Source organism: Coffea eugenioides, chromosome 6 (genome assembly GCF_003713205.1).
Source record: "Coffea eugenioides isolate CCC68of chromosome 6, Ceug_1.0, whole genome shotgun sequence".
NCBI lineage: Eukaryota > Viridiplantae > Streptophyta > Magnoliopsida > Gentianales > Rubiaceae > Coffea > Coffea eugenioides.
In genome coordinates, this window is record NC_040040.1 from 440,052 (window position 1) to 450,949 (window position 10,898).

At 35.0% G+C, this 10,898-nt stretch overlaps 1 protein-coding gene across 1 annotated transcript; it reads right to left on the reverse strand.

The window, feature by feature from the left end:
• Positions 1-4,968: 4,968 nt before the first annotated feature.
• Positions 4,969-9,438, reverse strand: LOC113776414 (probable L-gulonolactone oxidase 6). Its single transcript, XM_027321563.1, has 4 exons — positions 8,815-9,438; positions 6,565-6,820; positions 6,340-6,441; positions 4,969-5,681 (listed from the first exon to the last, which is right to left on the reverse strand). The coding sequence occupies exons 1-4, from the start codon at positions 9,256-9,258 to the stop codon at positions 4,969-4,971; spliced, it is 1,515 nt and encodes a 504-aa protein (XP_027177364.1). The 5' UTR covers positions 9,259-9,438.
• Between the last annotated feature and the right edge of the window lie 1,460 nt (positions 9,439-10,898).

Below are 10,898 nucleotides of genomic sequence, written 5' to 3' on the forward strand. Positions count from 1 at the left end.
AATCTTTCATGATACACACTAGGACTGGCAGTTATCATCTTCAAAGTATCATCCCAGCCAAATCCACTTTTTTCAAAGTATCATTCGCTTGCTGATATTGTTGTTGATTGATATTTCCATAAAGTATTGTCGGATGACTTATTTATATGCAAATTTTCTTACAACTGAAATTTTCTTGTCCTGTTTTCCATTTTGCCTAGTCAGAAAACTAGGCTTTCTAGCCTGAAGCTCGGATCAAATTAATCTATACTCAACTGAAGCTTGGTTGATTAACAGCTGATACATATATGCAGTGATCTTGTGAACCAACCAAGCAAACTTGAACTGAAGGTTTCTGGCCTGGGAGGCTTTCTAACCAGTGGTCATTCGTTAATGCTATTTCTAGTTCAAATGTCTAACAGGATTGAATTAAAACCTAAAATGAAAAGAAATTCCCCCTTTTGCCTTTTCTTTTCTTTTTTTTTTTAATTCTGCAAGTAAAGCCAATGGCGACTAGTCGATCAATCAGACATCCAAAGAAGTTAACCTTCTTTGATATCCATTAATTAGAGCCTACAAAGACCAGGTCTTTTTTCTTGCCAATTTTCTTTGAGGCCAAACGTCCAACAGCAAAACAAAGCATTAAGATGGAAAAGAAAAAGAAAAATTTCCCTTTTATAGTTTTATTAGGTCAAGCAACTATTCTGATTCAAAGAATCATAAAACCCCCAAAACTCAGCAGCCAAATTAATTCATTAGCATCAATCAAATCAGATTTAACCCTAATCAGGTAAGAACAAACTAAAACAAAAGCAACCCACAAAAATTCATTCAAATCCAACTTCAAGAATCTACACCAGTAATTCTAGACAATTTTTCAAAGGAAAAGGGAATAAGAGACCACCATACCTCTGGAAATACTTAAGGAGTCTTCACCCTTGTTGGAAATGCTATTGTAGCAACGGGAATGAGATGTTGCTGCCAGAGCCGGAATGAGCCAGAGTTGGAGATGCCGCCGGCGAAGAAGAGTGGGTCTTTCCCTTGGATTTGTTTGCTGATGCCGAAAATCCGATTTGCCGAGATAGTGTCGTCGGAGGAGGTGATCGCCACCGAGGACTGACGCCGGAGGAAGCGGGAATGGGGGTTCTTCGGGAATGAAAGGAAAAAAAATGAGAGAGAGAGAGAGAGATGCTGGAGTAGTTTACCTGATGTCGAAAATCCTTGCGAGGCTGTGAAGAGAAGGCTGAGGAAAATAACTTCACGATAAGAGATAAGGAAGTTATTTTCCTTCGGTGAGTGTAACTTATTTTCAGTAGGAAAAAATTTTCCCAAAGCAAAAACCCAACCAAACAATAGAAAATCAGGATAATGTTTTCCGGAAAACCTTTTACACCCAAACAAACAGACCCCAAGTCTAAACTTGGCTACTTCAGAACCCAACCTATTAGGCTCAATTGGCATGCCTAAAGATACGTTGTATATGGAATTAGTGAAATTTTCCTAATTAATCAGGTGACTCTGGTTGAAAATTTTTACAAGGAATATTTTTAATTCTCCTAGAGTGATTATAGGCCATATTTTCAATTACACTCTCTACAAAAGTGTCTTAAATTACATTAACACAAAAAAAAAAAGTTTAACCTTATCAGAAAAATGAGTACAGTGGAGTCATCCATAACTAAAGGCTTATCCCACCAAAATATAGGATGAACATTTGGCTGATGTTTATTCTCCGATTTCTCAAGAAAAACTAGGAATGCTCATTCCATGATAAGCAAATTTCAGATCGTGGAAAAGAACACAAAATAAAACAAAAGAAAAGGATTTAAAAACGTATATGGTGTGCCATTAATATTTCCCTATATTTGACATGGTTTTAAATATAATGAAGCTTTTGTGTGCAAATGAATCTGCTCTATCTCTTCAAGAATATCTTCATAAATTCTTGGGTCCATTGGGTCCTTGCTTCTACAGTAAGAGATATCAAACTCTACTGAATCTTCTTCCTTCCCCAAGCAAGCACTTGAACGAGTGACATATCTAGCCAGGAAACCAATATAAAGGTCAACACCACATAAGCCATTAGGCTGCAAAGCAACAAGTTTTTTCACATCTTGAATGAAATCCTTAGCATTGGACAAGCTAATGCTGATTGCAGTTGAGAAAAAGTATGGACCGTTAACTCTAGGGTCCCAGGAGCAAGCTGTTAATAATCCAACCCCTTCTCAGAATGCATCTTGGGCATGGCTTTGAAAGTTGACATGGAATTTGTAATTTTTCTTTTGCTAAGAAATGAGATAGTGATAGACCTGGAAAGATTTGAAAAACATAACTTCCCTTATATGACTGGAGAAGATGAAGAGCTCTAATGAAAGTTTGACTTCAAGAAGTTGAGCTGTCAAATTGATTTGCACTATTGCAAGAAATGCATTCTTGTAAGAAAACTTCCCTTACATCACAAGAAAACTTCCCTTAAAGATTGATTTGCACTATTGTAAGAAATGCATTCTTTTGTTAAAAAATGAGATAGAAAGACCAATAACAAAAGTGTGATTGCATCCTCAAATCTTGTATAGCTTGGAAAGAGGAAAGAAAAGCGAAAAAAAAAAAGCATGGAAAGAAAAAATTGAATAAAACCAAAGATTTGAAATGCAAGAAAAGAAAAGAAAACGAAAATGTAAGGAGTTGAAGTTCTAATGTTACGGGAGTTAGGAAAGAAATGTGATATGGTGGGCCCTCCACAATTGTTTAGCGTAATTGGATAGAATCTTGTCTTTTTGAAGTGAGAGGCATAAACCAAAAAAAAATTTAAGAGTGGTTTGACTTTTTTTGAATTGACTCACATTTTGAGACAACCAAAAAGTGGAAAAATGATGTTAACAATGGGATGGAGAGTACTATTTTGCTGTAAATTCATATAAATTTGGTGTGATAGACTATGAATCGACAAATTAAAATTTACACTTAAATTATATGAATTTATACCAAAAATTGTAAGAATTGCAAGAATTAATTTAATTGGATAGAACTCAACCTCTGATGCCATGATCGAGTATGATAAAGGTAACCTTTAAAACTAGTACTAACAAACAGTTAAAATGAGATATTACCATTACATGGATATATGTTAATACGACCAGATCAATTATGCTTTTATTCTTCTTGTATCTTTTAAATTTCTTTTCTGTTAGGGGGTGGGTAAAGAAAGTGATTTTCTTCAACATGCAAAAACTACAAAACCATTTAGATTTGGAGAAGAACTACCATTGTAAGTCAACCCGTATCAAGCCTTGGTGCGTATGTATCTGCCTAATGGTCTGGTGGTGGTGCATTCCCTATAGGGTATGACCTTTGTATTTATGGATCTCCTTTATTCAGAACCAATCAACTTAAAGCTGATCATAACCAGTGTTGAGGTAGTTTTCGAGGGTATTTATAGACAAACCTATGGCTTTTGAAACCGCTATAACCAGTGAAGATACAGGACTAAGTCCGATAAATGCAAAAACACCATTTGCCGGGGTATTGTAGGGGACTCCATCCAATGGGATAGGCAAGCTTCTTATTCTCATTAAAAGTAAAAAAAAAAAAAAGAATAATATTTTGTTGAGAAAAAAATTTATAGTTTGTTGGTTGAGAATTCGTTTGTCATTTTCAAGATTGCTCTTGTTAAAGTTTGGCAATAACATTGTGGGCTAGATGTTATTTGTCCAGGTTGCTTTGTTCTGACTGATGCCACCTTTGTGGATCTGCTTTATTTTAATGTATGTTTCCGTTGCTTTGGAATAAATTTGAAGTCACCCAAAAAAAAAAAAAAAAAAAAGTTATGAGCAAAAATTCTATCTTTTGCTAAGGATGAAGTTGGAATTTAGAGTATAAACTAAGAAATAACAATTGTAGTCAGTGTTGCGAAAAAAATTAGCTTTTGCAAAAGTTTCTTATAAAGTCTTATATTAAAAGATTGAAAATATCTTAAATTTTTCATTCGTGAGCTCTTTATTTATAGAGCATATAAAAAACAAACTAACATAAGTTTTGAAAGCAAATTTCAACAAAAGATGCTTATAATTCAAAACGTTGAACTAGTCAAAAGGCACTAAATATGAAACTACCACTAACAACTAAATTTATTTAACAATCCAACACTCTTTCTTTCTACTTAGACTGCAGGTTTTGAATTGTCTTCTAAAATCTTCAAACCTTGTTTTGGATTCGGCAAGCTGATGATTAGCTTTGCAAGACCTACTTCTTTCGGCTTCTTGGACCAAATTCCAAAATAATTGATGATATTTTTAATGTATTCAAATAACCTCTTTGAAGGTAACACCTTTCTATGATATTTGAACTTGAATAGAAGACTTGTAATAAATAAAATGATTGTTAGAAGACACATTAAAAAACCTTGTAAACTCTGTACATGCAGTTCTACAAACACTTTGTCATAACTATCAAAGCTTGTGCATCCAAAAATAACAACATTATATTCTTGATAAATATCAATAATCAATTTGATACATCCTGACTTATCAATGGTATTTTCCTGAATTTTTTCAGACACTGATAGATCATTTTTTTAGCTCTGATACCACTTTATTGGAATTTGAACTATAAACTTGAAACAACATTTGTAGTTAGCTAGTGTTACAAAAAAATAGTTTCTTATAAAGTCTTATATTGAAGAACTAGAAAATTCTTATATTTTTCATTCATAAACCATCTAATCAAGAAATGAATTAGCATAATTTTTCCTAATAAATCTCAATAAAAGACGCGTATAATTTAAGACATTTAAACTAGACAAAAAATACCGAATGTGAAACTATTCCTAACAGTAGATTTATGCGACAACTAATTCATTTGTTCTAGTACTAAAAATCTGTAGAGAAGTTGCATAATTCCAACAGATGAAGTTCAAAAGTACCACCAATAATTCTAGACATATTTTTAACAAGCATTACATTTAATTGGAGATAAACATGATATACATTTTTAGGATGTCAAGTGAACACAAACCCTCGCATCTTTGTAAACTTTTCCTGGTTGACAAAAGTATCCCTTCTTTGGGGCACAATGGATGTCCTCTGAACATATGCACAATCCTTCTAGTGCACAACCCTCCTTTACTATGGTAATTCCATCTTTTAGTCCGAGAATTTGGTCTGTCCACTCGCTGGAGAACAACGCTAAAGGATCATATAGTTGTTTGACCTTCAAAAACTCCTTAGCATTCTTGTACTTCTTAATCACATTAAGGAAAGCCAAATTCCTATTTTTACCCCAATGTGGCAGTCCTCCATACTTAAACACTGCCATTTGCTCTATCTCTTCAAGTATGTCTTCATATATTCTTGGGGCCATTGGGTCCTTGCTTCTGTAGTAAGTGATATCAATGTCTAAAGAGTCTTCTTCTTTCCCCAAGTAAGCACTTGAAGCAGTAACATATCTGATCAGGATACCATTATAAAGGTCAAGACCACATAAACCATTAGGCTGCAAAGCAACAAGTTGTTTTACATCTCGAATGAAATCCTTAGCTTTGGACAAGCTAATGCTGATCCCACTTGAGAAAAAGAATAGACCGTCAACTCTAGGGTCCCAAGGACAAACTGTTAATAAATTATCTTCTAGGCTATAAAGGCAGGAACCAGCTGACTGCATGCGATTGTTATACCCTACCACAGGGTAGCCCTCAAACAGGATACCTGTGAGAGTTAGGCATTAATGTCCAACCAAGAAAAAGTTCCGAATACATATTACCTTGTAAAACATGGACGCCCAACTGATTTATGCGTACCCTTCTGCTTTATATGTACATTAATATTGTCAATTCAGATCTTTTTCGGCTCAAAGGATAGGAAAATATTCCTAACTTTTTTTAATTTATTGTGAAATTTTGTGAAATTCACGTTCTAATGTTGGAGGGCTTGGCATAAACTCTTACAAATTTAATTAAGTAAAAGATAAGTACAAAGAGAGCAAGATAACCTTACCTCTTACTTAAGTAATGCTTTTGCCAACATATGCAAATTGTTGATAGGTTATAATTTTAGATTTTTTTTTTCTTAACCAAGCAACACAGTGGTTCACGTCTTATTAACTCTTCGTTTAAATATAGTTTACAGTTTCAATTTAGACTAATTGCATTCTCTTCTCTTTTTTTTTTTAAGCTATATTCAAGTAGTTTTGCACCTTTTAAATCTTTCATTCTTCAAAAAACATAAATTCCTCCAGTCTTAACGATTATAATTTTAGTACAATAAATGCTTAAGAAATTATTTAAGGTCAGGAAAATTATTCAACACGCAAAGTAAAGTTGAAAATAGGGAAAAAAAAGAAGTCGAAATGGTCAAGAAGAAATACCATCATTTGTCAATCCAAATGCAGTTGTTTCAAACAAGGACGTGCTTGCTACTGCACTTGCGCATTTCCCTTCTGCGTAACCTGTGAATTCTTGACTATCCTCTATGCAACCAAAAAAAAAAAAAAAAAAAGGAAGGGTTCATTGAAGCCATTAAACTATACTTGCATTTTTATTTTTATTTATTTATTTATTTTTGTGTGTGGACAATCTTAGACCAAACCAACCTGTGCCTCTTAAAGTTGCCAGAGCAAGAGAAGCAGCAGGGCGAAGTCCTGTGGAATCAAAAACACCGTTTCCAGGAGTGCTGGAGGGCACTCTATCATCAATTCGATAAACCACCTTATGTTGACTTGGGTACCAATTGAAGTCTGCAAACTCGTGTTGTTTGCCAAATGTAGACACTTGATCTTCCAGCTCTGAGTCACTTTTTTCTTCGTAGGTGATAGACCTCTTGAACAATGGTTGCAGTTGAAGAGTCACCTACCAATCATATTCTTGTTTTAGGCATGTAGTTGCCTAATGAAATTTTGTCGGAAAATACTGACCAGTCATTACGTGATTGTCCCTTCCGACAAAGCTGGCCTACCAAGAGACAAATTATGTGTATATATTTGTCCATATTGACAAATTAAATGTGAATTCATCAAAATGTTACTAATCATTTTTGCTACTTAAAGAATTGGAGCCAAAGCAGTGCTGCGTACATACATGTTCGAGTATCTTAAATATTAACAATATCACCTTGTAGCTCCAAGAACTAATTAGTTTTCGGGCATACATGAACGTAATTTTCTCCTACTTTCGTTAAAAATCTGAGTTCTTGGATATAATTCGGCATGAACTAAAGATTTATGCTGTGATTAAAGCACCAAAGAAAGCTTAAATGTCTGCCAAGTAAAACTCACGTTAAAATCTGAGTTCATAGATATAATCTAGTATATAAGTGAGACGGTTTGATCCAGAAAACATCTCACTTACACTTTCTCTCCTAAACCACTCAACTCATCTCTCTTCCGAGTGTTTGTCTGATAATCTCCAGATTCAGATAATAACATAAGCATGCAGTTCAGGATCCTAGTCCAACATCTGATTGATGTGTGATGGGAGTAAATCTACTCCTATAAATCCAGAGGTAGTCACATCCAGTTGGGTTAATTCCACTTTGTCCCCCCAAACTTTGGACGATTATCCACTTAAGTCCCTAAACTTCAAAATGGGACACTTAAGTCCCTAAACTTATAAGTACCTCCCACTTAAGGAAAATTGTTAACAAATCCTGAATGCCGTGGGTGGTCAAAGTGTCCCATTTTATAAGGGTTTAGGGTTTTAAGTGTCCCATTTTATAAGTTCTGGGACTTAAGTGGGAGGTATTTATAAGTTTAGGGACTTAAGTGTCCCATTTTGAAGTTTAGGGACTTAAGTGGATAATCGTCCAAAGTTTGGGGGGACAAAGTGGAATTAACCCCATCCAGTTATATTAGTTGATCCGAAACCTTTGTCAGGTCTTAGGTAAAGCAAGGGTTGAGAGCGTAGTTTAATAAAGCCAAACCAGTCCGGCGATTGACTCACTAGACTTGTTGAACCAGCCACTAGGCCCAGCATTTAATCTGATGATTGCCCCATTAGGCTTGATGAATCAGCCACTAGGCCAAACATTTAATCGGATACGGAGGAATTTAATCAAGTTCATCTGACCTGTTGGTTTGATCGAAAGCTTAGCCGAGTTTTGCGTGACCCAGTGAACCGTGTTTTTTGGCTACAATATGTATTTTTAGCAAGGTTTGAATCTCGAACCTCTTCATAAATGTGCAGATATTTCACTGTCAAACTAAAACTTTTACGTGCCCTTTAATTATACATGTTCACTTTCTTATTGTATAATTAATGCTTTCAAGCTTCAAACTAGAAATGTTGTAATAGTGTGATATCAGTCCTATAGAAAACAACTATTTTATTTTTTAGTCAGAATCATATTAATAAAAAAACAATGCTATTTCCTTAAAAGCTTGTTGTATTGCTTAAATAAAATACTTTTAAATTTTTGACATGATCTATATTTGTAAAATGAAATTGAGTCTTCTATTAATGGTTATGTATACAAATATATCTTTCCAAATAATTAATATATTATTTGTAATTATGGTTGAGCAAGAGTTGTTCCTATCCTCCAAGGACATGAAACTGATGAGCTCCTTTTTTCCCCCCCCTTTATTTACCTCTTAATTTAACTCAATGGCTTTCGCAGTTGTGCCGAATCCAGAAAGAAAAGTGGGAAGTTAGGTCAAAGGATAACTAATGATCAAGCCCAAATTGCTCCATCTATATTAAGCTCAATATGCAACCATACATTACCACCATGGATCGAAACAGCTCAATATTGTACCATAAACGGCTCAGTAAAGACATAGAATTCCAAATAAAAGGGAAAGGAAAAGGCAGCCCATGCATGATACATCTAGGCAAAATTTATCTACCTGTGAAATGACTCCAAGAACTCCAAGTGAGACTCTAGCTGCATTAAGCTCAGCATCGCCAGTTTTGAGCGTATGAACTTTTGCATAACCCTCACCAGCTCCTGAGGGTGTCAGAATCCTAAGCTGAATAACATAGTCATGAACAGCAGGTCCCAAACCCCACAATGTGCTGCCATGTGCACCCGTGCTCAAAAGTCCACCTATTGTCAAACCCCACCAGTATGGAACATAAGGTATGGCTAGTCCAGCCATGGTGCTCTCATCAATCAACTTCCTTAACATCACCCCAGGTTCAACCACTATAGTCATGGCTGATTTGTCGATGTTCACTAGTCGATTGAGGTACTTGGTGCTAATAACGAGCCCATTTTCGCCGTCTGGACAGGTGAGTTTAGGAACACTATGGGATGTTGTGGTTACCACTTTCATCTTCCTCTTCAGCATTGTTGCATTTGCAACTATTGCAATGAGCTCTTCTTCTGATCTCGGGTAGACTGCCTCAGCTGCACGACAAATGCTTCGATCAGGAAATGATCCGTAAGCATTGGAGATTGTGCAATCAGTATTTCCTGATGAACATTTTATATGCTCTTCAGGAGGGCTACATCCCACCAAGGAGATTGTTAAGCAAATCCCAAATGTTAGTGTAATCAACCCTTTTTCAGAATGTATCTTGGGCATGGTTTTGAAAGTTGACATAAAGTTTTGTAATTTTTCTTTTGCTAAAGATTGAGATAGTGATGGACATGGAAAGATTTGACAAAATAACTTCCCTTGTATGACCAGCTGGAGAAGATGAAAGAGCTGTAATGAAAGTTTGACTTCAAGAAGTTGAGCTGCTAGCTGGACCATTACCGTGTGTACTTTGATATTTAATCAATATTTAGGAAGCATGGAAATTAATACTAATTGTTTTTTAGTTTTTGAAATTTGATGTGAGATCTTTATGGATTCGAATTTGTCTGTAAAACACATGGTGCTTCTATGGTTGAGGCTTCCAATCATGCCATTATTTAGGGTTGTGAGCCAAAGCGTATTTTGAGGGTGATTTCGTCTCCACGACTAGCTTGGAAATCATGCTGAAACATGGCTTGATTTTGCCTGTTAGTTATTGTTCAATTCAAGTTAATTTAGATTTTATTTAAACAAAAAAAATGCTGCCTTATGATGGTGGGTTTGGCAGATTTGTTAGATTTACTTAATTAGAATAAAATTTGGGTTAACATCCCTTCCAAGCATACGGGATTTGCCATTAAAAAACTTAGAATAAAACAGTAAAAGGAGGCAAACAAACTAAAACTCTTCATAAAGAATGAATTACATACGTTGACCAAAGTGTGCCGCATGCATACTATCTAGTCCGGCAAAACCTTGAATTTGAGTTGAGGCAATATTCCGACTTCGAAGTGTCCCCATTTTAACTAAGCAAATGCTGATTCCAATTTGGAAATATTATATATATACCCTTAAATCTAATGTCTCATGCCGTCCATAATCCATCCTTCGGAGAATCAACACAAGGCCCAATTTGATTGGCGGTGATTGCATAGAACAGGTTTTACAAGTCGAGTTCTATCTAGTTCAAAGAGGTTCATGTAATTCTTAATTTTTTTGATATAAATTCATAATAGATTTAGTATAATTGACAACTTTAAATACGAGTTGACAAATTTAAATTTAAATTTAAATACAAATTTTATATCAAAATTGTAAAAATTATACGAATTAATTTAGCTCGAAGGTACTCAACTTCTCAGACCGTGATCGATCGTAACACATACCCTACCACAGGGTAGCCCTTAAAACTAGTACTAATTGACAGTTAATGAGATATTATCCATTTTATGAATATAGTAATGAGACAAGATCATTCATGCTTTTAATTGTTCGTGTATTTTTTATTTTCTTTCTTGTCATGAGGTGGGTATTTATAGACAAACCTATAGCTTTTGAAACCGCCATAACCAGTGAAGATACAGGGATACTTTTGATAAAAGCAAAAGACCATTTGCCGGGTTATTGTAGGAGAATCTATCAATAGGATAGGCAACCTTTTTTTTAACTTAATATGGCTAGAAATCTTT

Excerpts from the sequence above, each read along its gene's own strand:
- LOC113776414 (XM_027321563.1), bottom strand. The coding sequence starts at position 9,258 with ATGCTGAAGAGGAAGATGAAAGTGGTAACCACAACATCCCATAGTGTT. Across the intron at positions 6,821-8,814 it reads TTCTTGGAGTCATTTCACAG|GTGACTCTTCAACTGCAACC; the intron begins GTAGATAAATTT and ends TATGATTGGTAG. Across the intron at positions 6,442-6,564 it reads GGCAACTTTAAGAGGCACAG|AGGATAGTCAAGAATTCACA; the intron begins GTTGGTTTGGTC and ends TTGGTTGCATAG.